Source organism: Microtus pennsylvanicus, chromosome 3, assembly GCF_037038515.1.
Source record: "Microtus pennsylvanicus isolate mMicPen1 chromosome 3, mMicPen1.hap1, whole genome shotgun sequence".
NCBI classification, from domain to species: domain Eukaryota; kingdom Metazoa; phylum Chordata; class Mammalia; order Rodentia; family Cricetidae; genus Microtus; species Microtus pennsylvanicus.
In genome coordinates this window covers 27,513,834-27,537,820 of record NC_134581.1, presented here as the reverse complement: position 1 = coordinate 27,537,820, position 23,987 = coordinate 27,513,834, and the positions used below count along the sequence as shown (strand labels likewise).

General features: G+C 39.1%; 2 protein-coding genes across 3 annotated transcripts in view; both read left to right on the top strand.

Moving 5' to 3' along the window:
- The window catches only part of Atr (ATR checkpoint kinase), a 100,915-nt gene extending 91,350 nt beyond the window's left edge, over positions 1-9,565 (top strand). The window contains exons 43-47 of the mRNA XM_075964966.1: positions 3,292-3,448; positions 3,554-3,707; positions 5,064-5,215; positions 8,097-8,202; positions 9,343-9,565. Of these exons, the coding sequence (XP_075821081.1) occupies positions 3,292-3,448; positions 3,554-3,707; positions 5,064-5,215; positions 8,097-8,202; positions 9,343-9,516 (743 nt within the window). The 3' untranslated portion in view covers positions 9,517-9,565. The remainder of the gene's footprint in view (positions 1-3,291; positions 3,449-3,553; positions 3,708-5,063; positions 5,216-8,096; positions 8,203-9,342) is intronic.
- A 3,263-nt stretch (positions 9,566-12,828) lies between these two features.
- Xrn1 (5'-3' exoribonuclease 1) overlaps positions 12,829-23,987 on the top strand; it is a 101,973-nt gene continuing 90,814 nt past the window's right edge. For both annotated transcript variants that reach the window (XM_075964967.1, XM_075964968.1), the window contains exons 1-3: positions 12,829-13,022; positions 18,869-19,101; positions 21,885-21,982. In XM_075964967.1, the coding sequence (XP_075821082.1) occupies positions 12,948-13,022; positions 18,869-19,101; positions 21,885-21,982 (406 nt within the window). In that variant the 5' untranslated portion in view covers positions 12,829-12,947. The remainder of the gene's footprint in view (positions 13,023-18,868; positions 19,102-21,884; positions 21,983-23,987) is intronic.

Here is a 23,987-nt window from a genome sequence, read left to right as displayed (position 1 = left end):
GGCGCACGCCTTTAATCCCAGCACTCGGGAGGCAGAGGCAGGCGGATCTCTGTGAGTTCGAGACCAGCCTGGTCTACAGAGCTAGTTCCAGGACAGGCTCCAAAGCCACAGAGAAACCCTGTCTCAAAAAAAAAAACCAAAAAAAAAAAAAAAAAAACTAAAAAATTTATTTGTTAGCAATTCTGAAATTATTTCATGTGCCTTTATCAAATAAGTAAATATTCTATGAATATGAGCATTTTCCTGTTATCAGAGAAAGGAAAGTATTTGGCTAGATTAGAAGACTGGCCTAACTTGAGGTAACTTCAGCAAAAATAATATTGATAGTTATTAATTATAATCCAGGAAATAAAATAAGTATACCTTCATACTGATATAAACAAATACTTTCATAAGTGAATAGAAAAAGCTCTTTTATATTAAAATTGTAATGGATAAATGCAGGACTGAGAAAATAGAATATTACTAACTAGTAAACACCATAGGACTTGATGTCATAGGCAGTGATTGTAAATGGGTTCTAATATTAGTAGTCAATGTTAATTAAGTGTGGTGTTGCTTGCCTATAATCCCAGCACTCAGGAAAGCCAAGGTTGGATGGCTATGAATTTAGTGTCAACTATGGCTGCAGAATGACACTATGTCTCAAAATTTTAAAAGAAAAAAATAAGGCAAAAGTATGGTAAGAAACAGGTCATTTGTGGTCTCAAATCCTTTTTCCTGAGTTACTTGTTAATTTTGAAGAGAAAAAGCATAGGAGCTTTACAATAGAGAAAAATAACTGATCAGATTTCTGTATTGTTACATAGCTATTTTCTGTTATTGTTTTTTTGTTTCTTTTTGATATAGGCTCTTACTATGTAGACTAGGATGGCTTCAAATTCACAGAGAAAATTCACTCTGCCTCCCAAAGTGCCGGGACTACAGATGTGCACCTCCAAACATGCCTCTTTTTTCTTAGTTGACTATTTAACAATTCCATACATGTAGACAATATATTTTAATCTTTATCTTTTTTAAAATCTGTGTACCTGTGTTGATATATACAAGTATGGCAGAACTACAGTGTGCATGTGGAGGTCTGAGATGACCTAGAGTGTCAGTCTTCTTCTTTGGGACAGGGTTTCTTGTTGCTGCAGAGGCCAGGCTAGATGGCCTTGGACTTCCAGAAATTCTCCAGTCTCTACCCCCATCTTGCTCTGGGAACACTGGGATGATAAACATGGACTTCTGCATCCAGCATTACATGAGTTCCGAGGATCTGAACTCAGATCCTCGTGCTTATAAAGCAGGCAGTTCATCCATCTCCCTGGCCTGAGTTTCGTTTTGTCTACTACAATAATACCAGTTCTTGGATTATTGAATTATAATTCCACCTTAATAAACTCTTTCTTAACCTGGTTCTGTCTGCAAAGACCATGTTTTCAAATAAATGAACAAATTTTTGGAAGGTTTTGTTTTTTAAACAAGGTCTCACTATGTAGTCCTGACCATCCTGATACTTAGTTTGTAGACTAGACTGGCTTTGTACTCACAGAGATCCTCCTGTCTCTTGCCCCCTGAGTGCTGGAATTAAAGTCATGTGCCACCACCGAGCTATTTAACATACTTTTTTTTTTTTTTTGGTTTTTCGAGACAGGGTTTCTCTGTAGCTTTGGAGCCTGTCCTGGAACTCGCTCTGTAGACCAGGCTGGTCTCGAACTCACAGAGATCCACCTGCCTCTGCCTCCCGAGTGCTGGGATAAAGGCGTGCGCCACCATCGCCCGGCTTAACATACTTTTTTAAGGAACACAATATAGTCCATAACAATTAGTACTGATTAGTACTATAGTGTGGGTATTAAACTAAGCATGTTCTATAGATCATTTCATTGTTATTATTAACAAGCCCAACTATCTAAATAACTAGTTAAACTTCACATGGTGAATGGACATCTGGAACTGAAAAAACTCATTCATATGTTAGGGATTCATCTTATGAGTAGAACCCTACAACAAAAGAGGCTAAAAAATCTCAAATCAGATGCTTGTCCATAAGAAATTGTATCCAGATGACTTTCAGTCTAAAGTTTATCTTAAGAATTAGTTACATGCCAGTACTAAGCATGTTGGCATACACCTTTATTCCCAGCTCTTGGTAGGCATAGGCAGGTAGGTCTCTGTGAGTTCAAGGCCAGTCTGGTCTACATAGTAAGTTCTAAGACAGCCAGGGCTCCATAGTGAGGCCCTGTCTCAAAACAAACAAACAAAATTAGTTACATGCTAGGCATGGTTGAATTCCTTTAATCCTTTAATCCTCTCCCAGGAGGGAGAGGCAGGCAGGTCTCTTTGAGTTTAAGGTAAACTGGTCTAATATAGTGAGTTCCAGGCTATCTAGAGCAACATAGTGATACCCTGTCTCAAAAAAAAAAAAAAAAAAAAAGAAAACAGAGGCAAAAACATTTAGGGTATAGTGGCACAAACCTGTAATATCAGCACTCAGGATGCAGAAGAATGATATCCAAAAGTTCAAGAACCACCTGGTTTACAAAATAAATTTTGTTCCAGGCTACCCCTAGCTTCAGAATGAGACCTAGATTTAAATAACAGTAGTAATGGTAACTGTTTTTGTTAGAGTTTCTGTTGCTGTGAAGAGACCCCTTACAGCAACTCTTATAAATTAAAACATTTAATTGGGGTAGATTGCTTACAGTTTCTGAAGTTTAATCCATTATCATGATGTAGGGAGCATGGCAGTGTGCAGGCAGACATTGTGCTGGCCACATCTTGATCAGAAGACAACAGGAAGTGGACTGAGACACTGAACAAAGCCTGAGCCAAAGAAACATCAAAGCCTGCCCCCCACAATGACATACTTCCTCCAACAAGGCCACACCTATTTCAGTGAGCCCACAGTAACCCAAGAATTTCATAGACTAGCTTTAAATTATTTCAGAATACCAGTGTGTCCTTCTAAGGGGTGGTTCAACTTACCCCAGTATGACATCCTGATCAAATAGATTACTATAATTTTGGTAAGGGTAGCAGCATTTTCACAGCCCAGAGTGATCACCTTAATTTTTTTGAATCTTATATTCTGGAGTTATTTGATCATATTTTTTGTTTGTTTCCATTGATGTTCATCAGTGGAAATGTTGACAAATATTAAAGAAAAATAGTAGAGTTTATTATTTTGTTATGCTATCAAGTTATAACCATTTAGATGCATAACTGGTATTTTTCCATTCTTTTCAGTTGGAGCAAAACCTGACACTTCATATTTTAACAAAAATTATTTATTCTGCTTTGTAGGAGTATATATGACAGGAAAGGAGCTTCGACAGTGTATGTTACCAAAGTCAGCGGCTTTATCTGAAAAACGCAAAGTTTTCCTAGAATTACTCCTGCCCAGGCACCCTCCTGTTTTTCATGAGTGGTTTCTGAGAACATTCCCTGATCCTACATCATGGCAAGTTACCAAAAATATAATACATTATTATGGTTGAATGGTTATTTTAATTTTTTTTTAACTAAATCTCGCACAAAGTATTTGACAAGCATTGTATTTCTTTAGGTACAGTAGTAGATCTGCATATTGCCGTTCTACTGCAGTCATGTCAATGGTTGGCTATATCCTGGGGCTTGGAGATCGTCATGGTGAAAACATTCTTTTTGATTCTTTTACTGGTGAATGTGTACATGTAGACTTCAACTGTCTTTTTAATAAGGTATGGTGTGATTTCAGTTAATTAGATATATTCCCTGGAATTTTCTCTCCCCTACTATTGCTCTCCCTAGCTATACCTATTAGTTACAACTCCATAACCCTGGCCATTTCTTGACTGGTTTTCATCAGTGAACCCCTTAGGAAAGCTATTTAGGAAGCAGAGAACTTGGAAGAATGATATATGAAAGCTAGCAAGAATTTTTTTTTTTAAACATTTATTTATTTATTATGTATACAGTGCTCTGTCTGTCTGTATGCTTGCTGGCCAGAAGAGGGCACCAGATCTCATTACAGATGGCTGTGAGCCACCATGTGGTTGCTGGGAATTGAACTCAGGACCTCTGGAAGAACAGCCAGTGCTCTCAACCTCTGAGCCATCTCTCCAGCCCCCAAGAATTTTAAGTTCTGACTTAGTTACTAGTTACCTAAACATGAGCAGATCAGTTCATTTTACAAACACTACTTTCATAAAGTCAGATTGTTTAATATTTCCAAATCTGACAATATATGAAAATGATCCTGGTTAAAGAAAAAGTAACAGGCTGAGATAGTTCATTGGTGCACTTACCTAGCATTTGCTAGGCTCTGAATTCAAGCTCTAGCAATTAAATATTAAAAGCTGTAACAGATAGTACCAGGATGGGTCCTTCAGAGCAAATCAAAAGCTATTGGATACATCTCTAAAAACTTCTGTAATTTTCTACAATTAAAGTTCTCGAGGAAGATTAAAAGGTCATCTCTGTTTCTTTGACCCTATCTTTTTTGGGTTGCATTAGCTATTAAAGGAAGATGAAAAAGTTCATAGACTCAGCTGAAAAGAAAAAAATAATAAATGGTATAGATCAGACTATACAAAAGGGGAATTTAGGATAACTGTTTAGAGGGCTAAAAGAATTATGGAAAAGACATCAATAATGTCAGAAAATGAACAGCTGAACTAAGTTGTTTCTTCCCTGTCTGAGGGAAAAGTCTGTGGCTATTTCCTATTTTAAAGTGATAGTTGTAAAAAGAAAATAAGAAAGAGGAGGAAAGAAAAACATGGGAAAAGTTATATACTATTATTGAGACTAAATATTGAATGCATAAATATTCGTTATAGCAATATTCAATATACTAAGTTGTAGAATCTGAATCCATTCATCTTGATTTTATCTAAGATGAATCCATGGTTTCAAATTGCCCAAAAGGGAGCGCAGTCATAAGGCTCTTTTCAAGAGATGCCTCTCATGTAATTACATAAATATTTGGATGATATTTTTTTCTCTTTCCTAAAGGAATCTAGACATGAAGTTCCAAACTCTTTGCACAAAGGTTTTATGTTTATTATTACCATATAATAAAACTATTTGTTTTTAAGGGAGAAACTTTTGAAGTTCCAGAAATTGTACCATTTCGCCTGACTCATAATATGGTTAATGGAATGGGTCCTATGGGAACAGAGGGTCTGTTTCGAAGAGCATGTGAAGTTACACTGAGGCTGATGAGGGATCAGAGAGAACCTTTAATGAGGTAATCATCTGTGCTTTGTATATAATCTACTAGTGACCTTGAATGTACATAATGATCCCTTAATACATTTTCTTTATATGGAAACCACTTCATGTAGCTAAAGTATATTTTTAAAAATAATAACCTAAGGCTTGGAATGATAGTTCATGCTTGTTGTCCCACTGAAAGAGAGAATCATGCGAGTTCTAGGCCATCCTGATCTATATACTGAGTTCCAGGCCAGGCATTGCTATGTAGTAAGGTGTGCCCTTCCCCCCAAAAAACACTCCAGTTTTTAGTGTCTTTTTGTAAAGTCCCATAATTATTCATCCATTTGCATTCTCTAATTTTAAGATATTTTGATACAAAACTTATTTTTGGTTGTGAGCCTACCCTTTAACAGTTAAGCCATCTCTCCCACCCACAAGACACTTTTGTTTTTTGTTGTTGTTGTTGTGTGGGTTTTTTTGGGTTTTTTTTGGATTTTTCAAGACAGGGTTTCGCCGTAGCTTTTGGTTCCTGTCCTGGAACTAGCTCTTGTAGACCAGGCTGGCCTCAAACTCATAGAGATCCGCCTGCCTCTGCCTCCTGAGTGCTGGGGTTAAAGGCGTGCGCCACCGCTGCCTGGCCACAAGACACTTTTGGAGCATTAACAATCATACTCAACTTCTTACTCCTTTCCATTTCCACTAATCCACACCTATCCCTGGATTTTCTATTGTAATGGTTTAAGTAAAATGGCACTGTTCCCCAAGCTACTGCAACCACTGTGGGCCATGAAGGCAGCCAGCCCAGGCAGGGAGCCCCCGAGTGGCCTGCAGGTCCTAGGCATGGACCCGCGTGGTGGGTGAGAGACCTAGAAGGATAGGCACGCCATGCAGAATGAGGCTGAATATTTAGTGAGTTATGGAAGGGAAGGGAGGGGAGAAGAGGGAAGAGCAGAGAGAGGTAGGGGGAGGGAGAGAGAGAGAATCAGAGTGGGGAAAGGGGAGAAGTGGGGAGAAGGGAATGAGGCATAAGTTGCCTTTTGGAGATAAAAACAGAAAGGGAGATAGCTCAGGCCTGAAATGGAAGGAAGATCTGCCTACTTAGGCAGTGGACAGGGGAGGGAGTGGGTGGGGCTTGTCTCTTAAAGGGGCAGGACAGACCATTACACCTATAGTCGACATTTAATATCAGTTTGATCACATAATTTGTGGCCTTTTGAGTCTGTCTTCTTTAATGTAGCATAGTGGTTTCCAGGTTCATTCTTTTTAATTACCAAGTAGTGTTCTATTATATGAATGATACAGTGTTTTATTTATTCAACCATCAGCTAATTGACATTTTTGTATTGGTCCCACCTTTTGGTTATTATGAATAGCATGGCTGTGAATTTTGTGCAAAAGCTTTATGTGGGCAAATATTATCAGTTCTTTTGTGTATGCCTGGGATGGAACTGTGGAATCACAGTACATTGAATAACTATCACAGTTTCCCAAAGCAGCTATAAAAATTATAATTCCATTAGTAATGTATGTGAGTTTCCAGTTCTCCACCTCTTGACCAGCACTGAGGGTGTCATTATTATTTAAATCATCATACTGGGGGTGAAGTAGTATTCCATTGTAGTTTTAATTTATATTTTTTCTAATGTCCATGAATGTTCAGCATTGGTTTTTTTGTTTCCTTATTAGCATTTGTATATCTTTTTAGGAATATATATTTAAATCATTTCACCCAGAGGAAATCATCATTAAGAGAGCCTATACACAACACTTTTTTTTAGTAAAGTCAAGATAATCTTTTGAAGTGACCAAGCACAGGAGAAAAGTGTTTTGAGAAGTAAAAGGTTAGCAAGTTTTAAGAAGGAAATTGTTTTGTTTTTCAAGACAGGGTTTCTCCGTAGCTCTTGTAGACTAGGCTGGCCTCGAACTCACAAAGATCTGCCTGCCTCTGCCTCCCAAGTGCTGGGATTAAAAGTGTGTGCCACCACTGCCCGGCCAAGAAGGAAATGTTTTAAAAGAAGTAGAGGAAGAGGAACTAAAACTATCCATTCTGCATTGCAGAAAACTCGGGGTAGCAGACTGGTACTGAGTAGTGCAGCAGTAGTAGATACTAGGTGGAGTAGTATGGAGATTCCGTACAGGTTTAGAAGGGAAAACTGGATGACAGATGGACAAGATGAAGGAATGATAGCTTATTTTTCATCCAGGGCAAGACTGCAAATGACATCTGTTACTGCTTTAGGAATACAGAAAAAATAGTTAGGAAAAGACAATGAATTTTGTTTTGAATATAGTTTGAGATATCTGTAATATATCTAAACAGGTTTCCCCATAGGTAGTTGGAGTTGATGTCTAGAGCACAGAAGAAAGTGAGCTTAATCTGTATGGTAACTGAAGGTATTGTATATTCCTTGAATGTAGCAGAAGTTAATAAATACTCATTTAAGAGGTAACAGTATATATCTTGAGATGTCACACAGAATTCATCTTACTCCTCAAAAAACACCTGACTCTTCCTTACCTCTTTACATTTCCCTGACCCCTACCCCTCTACCGCCCAAAATAATTTCACATAAACTATATGAAGATGTAGTATAATCCTAGAATTTGTAATTACCTTAACTTCCTATTCTTTGTGTATTCTACTTTTTGTTGTTGTTTGTTTTGGGTTTTGTTTTGTTTCTTTTTTTGAAGTAGGGTTTCTCTGTAGCTTTGGAGCCTGTCCTGGAACTAGCTCTTATAGACCAGGCTGGCTTTGAACTCACAGATCTGCCTGCCTCTGCCTCCTGCGTGCTGGGATTAAAGGCGTGCACCCTCACTGCCCAGATTATTCTACTTTTAAATATTGATTTTAGTAAGATTTCTTTTGCAAAGGTAAAGAATTTATTACTATATTATATCTGTTTCAATTTTAGTGTCTTAAAGACTTTTCTACACGATCCTCTCGTGGAATGGAGTAAACCAGTGAAAGGACATTCCAAAGCACCACTGAACGAAACAGGGGAAGTTGTCAATGAAAAGGTTCGTAAAAGTTTCAGCTTGGCATAAGCGAATAGTCTCTCTTTGAATGAGATCTGATTCCAAATACTGTTGGTGACCTATATATTAATTACTTTGGAATCTAAAATTAGCTACAACCTTAGAGTTGACAGAAATACATTGAGGAGTCTTTCTCCTCTACCCCCATTTTGATGCTGGATTCAACCCAAGGCCTTGTGTATGCTAAGTACATGCTCTAATTAATTTCAACACCACCAGGCTTCATCCTTGTCCTGAAAATTACTTTTCTAATAATATCATTTTCAATTTTGCTTCTGGTATGCATTTTCTTAAGAAGCTGTAAAGAATTCCAAGTAGTTTACTTAAAATTCCATTTGCGTGCACTAATGTAAATTTATTAGCCATTAGAGCATTGCTACCATCATTAGAATCTTCACTCAAATATTTAAGAGCTAACATTTCAAAATAGGTTACTTTTTGTTTGCTTTATTTTGTTTGGTTGGTTTTTGGTTTTTTTCAAGACAAGGTTTCTCTGTAGCTTTGGTGCCTGTCCTGGAACTCTCTCTTATAGACCAGGCTAGCCTCAAACTCGCAGAGATCTGCCTGCCTCTGCCTCCCAAGTGCTGGGATTAAAGGCGTGCTTTACCACTGCCCGGCATCCTTCTCTATTTCTGTATACATTTCTTTGCTTCTTTTTCTATGGCTGGCCGCAGATGTCCTCCTCTCCTTCTCTTGTTCGTCATCCTTCTCTTCTCCCAGAGTTCGCCTTCTATTTATACTCTCTGCCTGCTAGCCATGCCTATCCTTGCTCTTGACCGTTAGGACCATCGGGTGTTTTAGACAGGCACAGTAACACAGCTTCACAGAGTTAAACAAATGCAGTGTAAACAAAAGTCACACACCTGAAAATAATATTACCCAATAGTAATGTGCAGAGTTACCTGGTAATTTTTGTAGTATAGAAACAAGTCCATTAGCAGATGTCAATCATTGTAAACATCAAAGCCAGCATCTCAAGTTAACTGGGTTTCATTAATCGAATGGGATATTGTTTTGTTGAACGGTGCTAACATTAAGTAGTGAAAAAAGTAGAAGCTCCAAATTACTAACAGTACTTGTTATTGGGTCTGTAGCCTTAATGACTTTCTGTATTTTTTTTAGGCCAAAACCCATGTTCTTGACATTGAACAACGACTACAAGGTGTAATCAAGACCCAAAATAGAGTAACAGGGTTGCCGTTGTCTATTGAAGGACATGTGCATTACCTCATACAAGAAGCTACTGATGAAAACTTGCTATGTCAGATGTACCTTGGTTGGACCCCATATATGTAAAATAAAATTATTTCAAAGACTATATTAATAATCTAAAATTCCTGTGTTATTAATCAGAGGTATGTCTTTAAGTCTAAATTACAACACACATTTACTTATATTCTTAGAGAAACTAGTATTTCTCTGTGATTGTTTTAACGATTATGGATTCAATTCTTAAACACTGCTTTCTTAGTACATACTTGTATATTTCACCTAGAGAGATAGAACATTGTATTCTCATGATCAAAAAACAATGTAACTGGAAGGAACCAGCCAGCCTAATTTCATTTTGTAGTTTTATAAATTTCCTTTTCAAAGTGTTAGCATAAGGTTTCATTTGAACAGCAACAAGTTATATTGGCTACATGTGGGCAGGAACTAGACTGGACCGGTCCACAGAGCTACCTCTTCTGCCCTGTAGGGAATGATAGCACATCATTAAATTCACTTCATAAAGCTTTTAGTATATATACAGGAAAACGTAATCAAGAGAGACTTAGGAAACATGAATGGAAAAATAAATCAGCTATATAATTATTTTGGTGAGGGCTGGAGAGATGGCTCAAAGGTTAAGAGCATTGCCTGCTCTTCCAGAGGTCCTGAGTTCAATTCCCAGCAACCACATGGTGGCTCACAACCATCTGTACTGAGATCTGGCGCCCTCCTCTGGCGTGCAGGCATACATTGAGGCAGAATGTTGTATATATAATAAATAAATAAATCTTAAAAAATATATATATTATTTTGGTGATACTGAAGATTGAACTATGCTAGGTATATGTTCTACCATTAAGCCACAGCTCAGCCCTAACATTCTATAATTTTAAAGACGCTACCACATGGTTGGTATGTGAAAATACACAGTACAGTAGTGATGGAAAACACATTACTTAAAATTCTCTTAAGATTTTAAAATCTAAATGTTTTTTATGTGTTTGTTTTCTGTACAGTTTCTTATAGATTAAAATGAAAAGAACTGCAAAATAATACATTTATTACAGATAAATGGAAAACTGCTATATAGAACTCTGCCTTTTTTCTCCTATGAGTAAATGTATAATGAGGTAAAACACAATAAGCCAGAAGGCATGAATGTCGAAACTGGAACGTACCATTTACTACTCACACCTTGATACTAACAGTTAAGGAAGGTCAGGGTAATAAGGCAATCTTATTTTCAGTAACAAGTGGGTTGAGGGTGCATGTGTGTCCATTTTAATTTGATTTTGGTGGTCTGTTCATATAGACATGTTCAAACTAAATAGTTAATTTGCACTGATGTATATATATTTGTTACATAGAGTACTGGATTACATAAGGATCATTTCATACAAATATATACTGTGAAAACTTCCTCCCATACTTCCTGCTGTTCTCTGCCTCAGTCTCTTTTGTTCCCTTTGACAGTGTTGTTTCTGCTTTCATGTCCCATATACGTACATGATTTGAAGTAGCTATATAAAATTTAGGAACCATAAATGAAAGAAAATGTAATCTCTCTGAGACTGACTTAATTCACTTAATATAATGATCTACACTTGCATCCATTTTCTTGCAAATGATATATAGCTTCATTTTTCTTTACTGAAAAAATATATTTTCTGTATTGATTCCTATATTTTTAAGGATCATTTTCTAAATACAATGCCAATCTAATCTCTTAGAAGGTCAGTCAATGTTTAGTGCTTTATCATCTAAATAATTCAACCAGATTTTCATTTCCCAAAGCAAAATCATATATTTTTACAAACGTAACCTATGTGAAGGTCATGAGATTTGGAAACATCTTAAGAATAAAACAAACTTGGGGTGGTGGTGCACACCTTTGATCCCAGTACTTTGGAATTAGAGGCAGGTTGATCTCCTTGAGTTTGAGATTAACCTGATCTACATAGTGAGTACCAGGACAGCCAGGGCTACATAGGATCAATAAAGAATAAAACAATTTCGTTGTGTGAGTTTGTAGACATTAAGAAGAGAAAGTGGCCGGACCATGGTGGCACAAGTCTTTAATCCCAACACTGTCTCAAAAAAGAAAAAGAGAGAAAAGGAAAAAAGAGAAGAGAAAGTGCACGAGAGTGAGTCTTTTCTATATTCTCTAAACAGTCCTTGCATGGAGAGTGAAGTCACATACGCAGAAGGTCCTCTTGACTAAAGATGGATGCTGTCCAAATCCTAATCATGGAAGACAGGCAGTACCAAAGGAAAGACTTGAGTAACTTCCAAAGTACTTACCATAATGAAAGTCACATAATGATAGAGACAGATACAGAGATGTTCATGGTGGCTTTCATCTTGTTTGACTGCGACAGATTGTCATGTAGGATAGAGTCTGGAACTTGTGTAAGTGAAGAAGACCCTGAACTCCTGATCTGCCTCCATCCTTCAAGTGCTGAGATAAAGACTTATATGCTACACCATGCTTTTTGAGTTTTTGGTTTGCGATAGGCTTTCGTGTTGTCGAAGATCGCCTTAAACTTGCTATGTACCTGAGGATGGCCTTTAACCTCTGATCCTTGTATGCCTCCTAAGTGCTGGAATTTATAGGCGTGCTGGGCCACAGCAGCCTCTTTGTTTTTGTTTTGTTGTGGGTTTCTCTGTTTTGAAACAGGGTACCAACAATTGAGGATAAGCGGAGTAACCCAGTCTTGAAACGCTGGGAAACTGCTCTTAAAAGAAGCTCTAGTGCAGATTTACATTACTCAGAAAATAACTCCCCTCACAAACTAACCGAAACTTTTCCAGTCCGTGTTGAAAAATAGTTTAGCCATCCCATAAGGGCAAGACGCAGTACAAAATCCATTGTCCCACACTCTTACTCAGGGTTTCTATTGCTGTAATAAACATGGCCAAATGCAACTTGGGAAGGAAAGGGTTTATTTGGCTTACACTTCCTCATCACAGTCCAACATCGATTCGGTGCGTCAGGAATCGAAACCACGAAGGAACGCTGTTTTCTGGCTTGTTCATTCACTCAACTTTCTCATATACCGGAGGACCAAGGGTGGCATCAGTCCACAATGACCTGGGTCCTCCACATCGATCATAAATCAAAATATTCCCAAAGGCCAATCTGGAGACAGCATTTTTCTCAGTTGAGGTTCCTCTTCCCAATGACTCTCCCAAGTGTCAAGTTGACATAAAATTAACCAGTACATTCTCCCAACTGTCTGCAAGTCCACACCTCTGCCAATCTGTATCTTCAAATTGAACTTACCACAGCAGTCACACCTCTTGTGCCGCCACCAACGAGCACGGAAAAGCGGCGAGGTAGACAGGACGCCCCGCCCACCGACACCGTCCTGCCCCTCTAGGCCCGCGGCTTACTCTATGGTCCGGCGGACCTTGTGTTGTCATCCTCCGAGCGACGGCCGGAGGCGGCGGCGTAGGCCCGGGCGGGGCGTTTGGTTTCGTTTCTGCACCTACTGGAATTAGTGTCGACGGTCAAAATGGGAGTCCCCAAGTTTTACCGATGGATCTCGGAGCGGTATCCCTGCCTCAGCGAAGTGGTGAAGGAGCATCAGGTGGGTGAGCACAGGCCGCGGTGCAAGAGGCGGGCCCGCGGGCCTGTGCGCTGTGTGGGACCCTGGCCAACCAGCTCCCTTCCGGGGCTGGTCAGCAGCCGGACAGGAGGAGGAGAGGGAGGACCGAGGGTTGGCGGTCTCCGAGTGAGCCGCATCGGGTAGAGGCAGGTACGATCCGTACTTGCGGCAGGTCTGAGCTCCCCCGGGAGAGCCTTCCGCGACTTCCGAAGGAGCCCTTAGTGAGGAGGCTTTTAGGAGCCCCCTGTCCTCCTGGGAGTCGCAACTGGCTTCACCTCAGGCTGCGAGGCTCTGAGTGGGATGCTTTCCCTGGTCTTCCACGCAAAGCAACAGACCTGTGTGCAAACAATAACAAACGTCCCTGCGGTGGAATTGCCTAGTACTCCAGCTATGAAGAGCTGCATTTAACCCCATAGCCTGGACCGATTGATGTGAGACCTTTGATACTCCGGTTAGCTCCCAAACAGTACCTATCCCGACCCCCTTTGTCTAGAGGAACAAAACGTTTAGATGGAGCGCAGGAATGGGGGGGAGGGGGGCCGCGGGGGATGGTGCTTAGCGGCTTTGATATGGCAGAAAAAAACCAGAAACATTATTACCAATAATTGGTGTATAATGACCCCACAGGAGCATTTATGTGAGCTCTAAAAGTGTGTATTTGTATATCTATATATTGGAATATGTTCACATATTTAAATAACAGAGGAGAGAAACCAAATGTTCTAATAGGTAAGCTAGACATTGAATGATAATTTAGAATGTCACACTGAATGACTTTGATAATGACTTTGATTTACAAAAAAAAAAAGAACTCGTTTTTGAAATTGTCATAGCTAATTGAATTACTTGTGATAAGTATAACTGTATTAGTACTGAGAGTTGTCACTTATATGGGATTTTTGTTTTGTTTAAGGTACAGCATTTTTTAAAAATCATAACACTTGTAAGGATAACGATAGAGTTCAGTCTCTGGAAAGAATTCTTTTGATGTTAAGGTCTAATAAAATTTGGCATATGGAAAAAAAGCTTATAAAAATTTCCAAAGTGCTAACTTGTCCTTCATTTATTTGAGACATAGGTTAAGTTAGATTTAGAGGATATTTATTGCCAGGGAGAAGAGTGAAAAAGGACACAATTAAATTGTTTTTCTTTTTCTGGAACTTTGGTCAATAAATATATGATAGTATCTAAAATGTTCAATATATTTTTATTCTGTACTCTTTGGCCACAGTCATTGATTTTGTTAAAATATCATGCAGTCAGGCAGTGGCGGTGCAGGCCTTTAATCCCAGCACTCGGGAGGCAGAGGATCTCTGTGAGTTCACAAGAGCTAGTTCCAGGACAGGCTCCAAAGCTACAGAGAAACCCTGTCCCGGGGAAAAAAATAATGCAGTCTCTATCCTGAGGAATTTCGTTGCAAAAACAATACAGTCACTAAAAGCAGCACTATGACATGAACAGCCAGACAGATTTCCTGAAAGTTTCATATTAGATTGAAATTAAAAGTAAGGATTGCTTTAAAATTACAGCAGGGCCTGGTGTCCTACATCTGTAATCCCAGTGCTCAGGAGGCAGAGTCTTGTAGATCTCTGAGTTTAAGGCCAGCCAGAGGCACACAGTGAGATCCTAACTCAAAACAGATAGATAGATAGATAGATAGATAGATAGATAGATAGATAGATAGATAGATAGAGGGCTGAGAGCTCTGGTTAAGAGGACTTGGATTTGATTCTAGCATCCACAACTGTTTGTAACTGCACTTCCAGAGCATGTAACACAGATATACATTCAGGCAAAGCACCCATGCACATAAAATAAATAAATAGAGACTTGGTGTATCAAAGTAATGCCTTCCACAAATACTTTATTAAAAGGGGGGACTGAAGAGGAAGGACCGAAGTTCTGATCCCCAGCACCCACATAAAAACTGGGAGTGGCATAGGGTACCTGTAACACTGGCTCTGGAGACTCCATTAAACAATTATAACAAGACATTTGATACAGTATCCCATATTCCTGGTTCAAAATATTGCTAGATAATGGAGAGCAGGGACAGGTGGATCCCGAGTGCTTTCTAGCCAGCTAGTCCAGCTAAACTAGTGGACTTCACGGTCACTGAGAGATCTGTCTCAAAAAATAAAGTGAAGAAGCAGTTAAGGAAAACCCCAGAGTTGACCTCTGACCTCTGTGTGGGTGGCAGGGTGAGCAGGAGCAGACCTGAGGGACAGGATGGAAGGAATAGGTTTGGGAAGTGGGGAGAGGATTTGGTATCAGCACAGTCTTTTAATCCTCACATGAAAATACAAAGAGAAACTAGATTACAAAGTTTAAAGTCTATAAAACAATTACAAGTCATGTGATACAGTATCCATATGTTACTGGTTCTAAATATTGCTAGATGATGGCAAATGATCAATAGTCTCTAGACAGGGTTATAAGAGAAAGAGGAAGAAATAGCTGATGAACTTGTGAGCAGAACTCCAGAAACTTACCCTGTTAGTTTCAAACAAGACTATGCTAGCCAATTAGATAACAGTATGTAAAATGGGTGGGGGTGGGGGTTTTTTTGCTTGTTTGTTTTTTGTTTTTGTTTTTTTGGGGTTTTTTTTTTTTTTTTTTTTGGTTTTTCAAGACAGAGTTTCTTTGTAGCTTTGGAGTCTGTCCTGAAACTAGCTCTTATAGACCAGGCTGGTCTCGAACTCACAGAGATCCGCCTGCCTCTGCCTTCCAAATGCTGGGATTCAAAGCGTGCACCACTACCACCCAGCAGCGGGCAGGTATTCTTCTTAAGATTGACTAGCTGGATAGCCATGGTGGCTCACACCTTTAATCCGAGCACTTGGAAGACAGGCGGGCAGATCTCTGTGACCTATGTCTGGCCAACCTGGTCTACAAAGCTAATTCCAGGGAGCCGGGGCTGTTACACAGAGAAACCCTGTCTGGTGGGGGGTAATGAAGTGTCATCAGAAGGAAAAGCAATACTCCTATACATGCAAAGCTGACCTTCCAAGTGAGCATCATGGGGCACAGTATACCCTAAGGAGAAACGGCTAAGAGTAAAATGTTGTCACAGAATAAAGTAAATGTTGTCATGGAAGGGACAGTAGAAATAGAGGATGGTCAAGGAAAGTTAGGAAGAATTAGAGTCAAGGAATCTTGCAAAACAAGCTACAATGGTTTTGTTTGTTTGGTTTTGGTTTTTGGTGGTTTTTTGTTTGTTTGGTTGGTTGTTTTATTTGTTTGTTTGTTTTTTGGGGTTTTGGGGGGGCAGGGTTCGAGACAGGGTTTCTCTGTAGCTTTGGAGCCTGTCCTGGAACTAGCTCTTGTAGCCCGGGCTGGCCTCGCACTCACAGAGATCTGCCTGCCTCTGCCTCCTGAGTGCTGGGATCAAAGATGTGAGCCACCACCGCCCAGCTCTTTGGTTGTTTTTGTTGTTATTATTTTAATTTGGTTTTTTTTTTTTTGTCAAGCTACCATGTTTTAAAACTTACTAAAAACTGCAAAAGAAAGCTAAGTTAAAGTTTATGTGAACCTCTAGTCATTCTAAAGCTTAAGAAAATTCAGTTCATATAAAACAACAGAAAAGGATTGAGGTCAAATGGCATACATTTTATTTATTTGTGTGTGTGTGTGTGTGTGTGTGTGTGTGTTTCCTGTATGCGTATCTAGATACCACATGCACGCCTGGTGCCCTTAGAGGGCCGAAAAGGCGGAAAAGAGCCATGGATCCTTGGAACTGGAGGTACAGATGATTGTGAACCTCCATAAAGCTTCTGGGAACCGAATCTGGGTATTCTGCAAGTGTAATGAGTGCTTTTAGCCATTGAGCCATCTCTCCAGCTATGAATACAAAGCTTTCATTTACTTCCTGCCCAGCAGTGGTGATACACATGTGTAATCCTAGCATTCGGGCAGCTGAGGCAAGATGGCCATTTCAAAACTAGCAAGAACTACATATTAAGACCCTCTCTCAAAAAAGAAAAGAAAGAAAGGCAAAGACTGGATGTCATGTGTCTTACTGCCACCCCTAGACTTAGATCTGAAATCCCCACTACTCGAGAGACTGGGTTACAAAATGAGTTCAGGAACAGTTTCGGGAACTTAGTGAGTCTGTCTCAAAGTAAAAACTTCTGAAAACAATATTGCGGATATAGCTAGCCCAGTGTTAGAACACCTGCCTAGCCTACCTGAAGCTCTACAGTTTAATCCCCCAGTACCACAGAAAAGGGAGAAGGGGGCAGAGACTGGGATTGCGGCTCAGTGATACAGCACTTGCTTAGAATGAAGGTCCAGGGTTTAATGTCCCAAAACTGCAGGAGGGGAAAACCCATTTCACTAGTGTGTGTTTGTTATGAACAATAATACATGTGTGTGAAAGACATTGTCAGCCGGATTTGTTGCAGAACCAATGCAGTAAGTACTAGAGCTGTATCTAAAATGGCTTTGCTAGTTGGTCCTTCTGTGGGAAACGTTTTAGGCATTTTCCTTACTGGAATTGCAGACCTTCTGTCCGTGTCTCCCAGATGTTAGGATTGCCAGGATTCATAATTTAGGATTTCATGGTAGGATTCATCTTTTCCTCACATAGATTTGAAAGAATGCATTTTCACATAGCCATTTTAGTGTTTGTTTGTTTATGAGTGGGGCTTTCCTTGCCCAAGATCAACACACACCACACTCTTCTACCTTGGAGCAGCTCAGGTTGATCTTATTGGGCTCAAGCAATCCTCCTGTTTCCATGTTCTGAGTAGTTAAGAAAACAAGAGACATGTACCACTGCCTTTGGAGGTTCTGTTAGTCTTGTTTTCTGATGGCTGGGCAAGTGCCCTGTCCCTCCTTTCAGTGTTAGAAATGTTTCTTCTGCATGGACATGTCACTGTTTCAGTGCTCGTTTCCATCTGGTAGCTGAGGTCCTGAGGGCCGATTTCCCTTCCTTACTCTGCCTTTAATACTGTTCCTTAGCGTTGGGACACATTTAGTCTCCTAAAGAAGTGGAATCATTCTGTATAAATTATTTCCCTCTCAAGAGCTTACAATGAGGTCGATTGGTGTTTTCAGATTCTTGAAACAAATAATAAGTCTTGAATGCTCTCTTAAACTAATGTAACTAGTAAGTGGCTTTGAGTGAACCAAATACAAAAGTCATTAAATCATTTGTAAAGACTTTAATACTCTTTTCTAAAACCCTTTGATATAAATGGGCATTATTTTCCCATTTATAGACGAAATTGACACTTTGAGATGCCAAGTAGCAAACAGGGAGGAAACTAATATTTTGAGTGCCATTTTAACTAAGTGCTTTCTCTGTTGTTTTCCTGGGACTCTTACTTTGAATAAATGATTATTTCCTCATAGTAAGTTAGGTCAAGCCACACATTATATAAGTACATAATTTCCTTTTGTGTTACTTGTTGCTCCTGTTTACTTTCCTTTGCTTACTTTATTCAACAATGATTGTTTATTCACTTTTTTTTAAGATTTATTTTTTATTTTGTATGTATATTTATGTTATGTGTGTCTGCATGTTTGTGCACATACATGTAGTACCTGAGGAGGCCAGAAGAAGGCATTGAATGCCCTAGGACTGGAGACATGGTTGGTTGTGAACAGCCTGATTGAAAGAAAGTGCCAGGATCCAAACTTGGGTTCCCTGGGAGAGGCCCCCTCAAGTTTCTCTAATCAGAGACATTACATCATCCTGTTTGGTTTTTTGTTTTGTTTTATTTTTGTTTTGAACCATTGAAGAATCACGTTTGCTGGGCTTTAAAATAGTTATGATAATTAATAATCTGGAGTTTTGTTTTTTTATTTGTTTGTTTGCTTTTTAGATTCCAGAATTTGATAATTTGTACCTGGATATGAATGGAATTATTCATCAGTGTTCCCATCCAAATGATGATGATGTTCACTTCAGAATTTCAGATGACAAAATCTTTACTGACATTTTTCACTACTTGGAGGTGTTATTTCGAATTATTAAACCTAGGAAAGTGTTCTTTATGGCTGTTGATGGTGTGGCTCCTCGAGCAAAAATGAACCAGCAACGTGGAAGGCGTTTTAGGTAAATCATTTAAAACAGGTGACATAATACAGTGCATCTTCCATTCATATTTGTTTTCTATTTAAATCTTCAAAGTAATTGGTGTACTCTATACTTATTAGCATATTTGGCTAGTCAAGTCATAAACTAGTAATTCTCACAAATTACATCTCAAAGCTTGTGTTGGGCTTCATGTAAAGTTCATTCTGTTCTCAGGTCCAGGTTGTCAAACTTTGCTTTGATAGTTCGGAGGTAGTAGAACAGGAGCAGAACACCTGTGGTGACCCACCTCCCTTTAGTCCCCACAGAGTGTGCGAGAGGCTCTTCTAATGACAGTGAGGCAGCAAACCTACAGAATGACCAGACCTAGTCTAGATGCTGATTCTGCATAAATATGAGCCCTAATTTAGCAGTAAGGCAAATGATTAGAAGGTGATTGATGGGATAGGGAAAAGAGTTCAGTTAGGGACTTGGCATTATCAACACCATTTGTAGAAATAAAAGGGTCAGAGATAGTCTTAAAATCGAACTCCTGGATGTGGATGTGTCGAGTATATCTGAGTAACAGGGAAGTCAGGCTCTATTCCTGTTGGGAGGAATTCTAAGTCCAAAGTTTGATGAGTTGTTAGCATAATGAAAGGCTTAATCATAATGACAGTATGAAAAATGGTATGGTGATGCACGTCTTTAATCCCAGCACTTGGGAGGCAGGCGAATTTCTGTGAGTTCAAGGCCAGCCTGATCTACAGAGTGAGTTCCAGGACAGCCATAGATAAACAGAGAAGCCCTGTCTCGAAAATCAAAAAGCAAAACAACAAAAACAACAAAGAGTGACAGAAGTATTCATGCATCAGATGTGGATGTTGTCAAGAAAGTTGACACGGTCTTGAAGAAACCTTCCAGTTAGACTAAGGACAGGATGGCAGGGTATTGATTAACTATTAAAACAACCAGACAAAAAAGAGTCTAAATATATTGAAAATACTGGGATCTTTAAATGCAATGACTTTTTTAAACCAAAATTTAAATTTCTAAGGACTACCTCAAGACTTAATCAGAATCTCTAATCATTGGAAAACTACACTAGTTATCAATACATGGTATTTATTAACTAGTTTTAGGGAGCCACTAGCCTAAAAACTCAGATTAGGATGCTGATGGTTCAGGCCTTTATCCCAATATTTATGAGCAAAGCCAGCCTGGTCTCCTTAGAGTTCAGCCACCAGAAGGTGTCAGTGTATTTTAGCTCTGTCTTCTAGATCTACTTTAGACAAAATGGATACCCTACTCTTTGCGTCTCGGTACCTGAATGTTACTAAGTGTTGGTATCGGTTCTTGTCACTCTTCCATCATTGCTGAACCCTCACCCCCAACAGCCCAAGTAACTCAGCTCACATGCTGGTATCATCAGACTTCCTCCCACCTTTATCTAACTAACAAAAATCAACTCATTTCTAGAAACTTAACTTCAGAGAGGCCTTCCAGCTCTATTTTTAACTTCATAACCTTTTCAGTATCAGAAGTACAGACTCTGGCTGGGGATTAAGGACCAATCAAGCCATTGGAACTACCACAACTGTATATTAAATGCTAGGCTGTCACCAGGAGTCCCATATTTCCTAGAAAGTCCCCATCAGCTTCATACTTTAATGCTTGCTGTCTTCACTCTGAGTCTGGTTTTTATCCATACTGTGCCACTGAAATTTCCTTTCAAGATCACAGGCTTATGTCCTAATCCAAAGACTGAGTCTCATTGCTTCCTCCTCCCACAGTGAGCAACAGTGCTGATCCTTCTTTCTTTCTGTAATTTCTTTCCTTGACCTTCATGTAGCTTTGCTCTGTTTGTGTCCTGTTGGACTTTTGTTATCTTCCCTTTCTCCACTTCTTTTTTTCTTAAATTATCATTGAAGTTAATTTCCTTGACTCTCGCCCGAGTAATCACATCTAATGACTTTGGTTACTATGTCTCTACTGATGACTCCCAATTTTATCTTTATGGTATTTTTCACACCCCCAAGTTCCTTTTCTATTGTAACACTTGTCTCCTTTTGGGTAGCCTAGATACCAGAAGGCTTACCATTTTCAGAACTGAATTCATCCTCCACAAAGCAACTCTTTTTCTCTTTCCTTCTTCCATACTGTGTGATTAGCTGCCCCACCCAAAGCCCAAGAGTCATTTGAACTCCTTCTGTGTCTTTATTCCTGACATCTACGATTGAGTTATTCTTTTTTTTTGTCATCTTTTTAGAATCTAGTATCTCAGCTTAGTGTGTCATTATCTTTACTTAGATTATTTTAATAGTTGTTTCTATATTGCAACTAGATTAAACTTGGCTATTCAATATTCCCTCTTCTGTAGAGTATAATCTTTAAACCCTGGCATTATTTTTGTTATATTTTATCTACTCATATCATTTATTATTAGGAAAATTATTAAAATCATTAATTGGTATAATTAGATATAGCAAACACAAGTGACACTTAAAGCCTTTGACCTTGTTTCTGGAATAAATTTGCTATATATATGTTAGAATTACTTAAGTATTGTAGTGATTTGTGTGCTTTTTACTATTTTAATGTCCAACTTCAGTAGTCTTCATATTTAAAAAAAGCCTCAATTTTGTAAGTAAAAGAAAGAATTCCTAGGCTTATTCATTTCTATTGTAATTATTCCTTAAAATTGCATAGTTTTGAACCTTAAGGCTGACAAATTAGTGTTTTGTGTAAAAATCTTTTAAACAATAGTTGTGTGATACATTTATTTTCTACAAAATGTAAGATATTTTTTCTCTTTGACTTTTAAGGTCAGCCAAGGAGGCAGAAGACAAAATTAAAAAAGCAATTGAAAAGGGAGAAACGCTTCCTGCAGAAGCCAGATTTGATTCTAACTGTATCACACCAGGTAAGCTGAAAAATAGTCTAAAGACTTAATATAGAAATTGAACATTTTTTTAATGTGTTTTTTTTTTTTAGACTCTTTGTTCTTAGGCTTTCGTTAGCCGTTTATTTTCACATTTCTGTCTACTCATCATGTTGGCTGTGAAGGTTCCTGTAAAAAGATCCACTGTAGTGTTTTCAGGTGTTGATAAGCAGATACGGAGAGGACATTGCCAGCTCCATAGAGTTCCTGACCTGACCTAGAAGAAACTTACAGGGGCTTTCAGTTTATTCTGGTCAGTTACTGGTATCAAATAGACAAGTTTCTATATCTACCCATTGGCTTCAGGATAAGAAACCCATTCTTTTAATCCAGAGAGTTTATTCCTCTGCCTCCCAAAGGAATCTAGGATTTTTATGACTTTAAGAACATAGGGCCAGTGAAGTAGCTCAGCAGATAAAGGCAGTTGCTGTCCATCCTGATGACCTGAGTTCAATTCCCAGGACCTGAATGCTGAAAGAGAGAACCAACTCCTGCAAATTATCTTCTGACATAGACACACACAAATAAAGGCATAAATATAAAAATTATTAGTAATTTGTTTAACTTTATATACATCACTCTACTTGATACGCTTGAGAGAGTTGACTGGCATCTTTATAGTCCTTTATTTTGAACAGAAATTTTAAATGGAACTTTTTAAATTCCATACAAACAAGTGATTTGTTGTTATTGTTGTTGTTACTGTTTTACATACACATTGCTCAATTTAATAAGCAGTTTCTCTTGGATATAGTTTAAGATAGTATTGCCTTTGACTGTTGGTCATCTTGAGTTTTGTTTATGGTATAATCATATATACTCACACTTTCCATATTAAAATAATTTTTCATGTTAAGAATAGTAGGTATTGGGGCTAAAGAGGTGGCTCAGTGGTTAAAAGGACTGATAGTTCTTGCAGAGGACCTGGGTTCAATTCCCAGCATCCACATGGTAGCTTTTTTTTTTTTTTTTTTTTGAGACAGGGTTTCTCTGTGGTTTTGGAGCCTGTCCTGGAACTAGCTCTTGTAGACCAGGCTGGTCTCGAACTCACAGAGATCCGCCTGCCTCTGCCTCCCGAGTGCTGGGATTAAAGGTGTGCGCCACCACCGCCCGGCTCCACATGGTAGCTTAATACTGTCTGTAACTCCAGTTCTAGAGGATCAGATGCTCTCTTTTGGCTTCCAAGGCACTGCACGCACATGGCTCATACACATATGTCTGTGTGTGTGTGTGTGTGTGTGTGTGTGTGTGTGTGTGTGTATAATAACTGAGAGATAAGTCAGTCGGTAGAGTTCTTAATCACACAAATAAAAGGCCCTGAGTTCCCTCCCCAGCACCCACATAAGAAGCTGGGTATGGTGGAGCACACTTGTAATCTTTTTGGGGAGGTGAGTTGGAGGGGTTCCTGGGGCTCACTGGTCAACATGTTTTGCCTAATTATTGAGTCCCAGGTTTCAGTGAGAATCTGTGTCTCAAAAGACAAGGTGGCTGGACACGGTGGCACACAGCTTTAATTCCAGTACTTGGAAGGCAGAAGTAGTAGAATCTCTGTGAATTTGAGGCCATCCTGATCTAGGTTCTAGGGCAGCCATACATAGAGATCCTGACCAAAAAAATAAAAAATCAGGGTGGATGGTATATAAGGAAGAACCAGCCAATCACAGGTTGTCCTTTGCCCTCCATATAAACCCTTGCTTCTACATGAACCTGATTATACGCATCTAGTAGTTGTTGGAGTGGGATATAGTTTATTTGGTAGAGCCCACCCTTTGCTCACATGAGATCCTGGGTTCATTCCCCAGCACAACATAAATCAGGTGTGGTTGTGCGTTCCTGTAATCCCAGGACCTGTGTGTAGTAATTGGATCGGCGGCGGGGCTGCGTCCCCAACACCCCAGCCGCCTGCTCGGCTAGCTTTTGCCCCGAAATAACAACACACAAACTGCATTCATTTAAACACTGCTTGGCTCATTTCTACCTAGCCTCT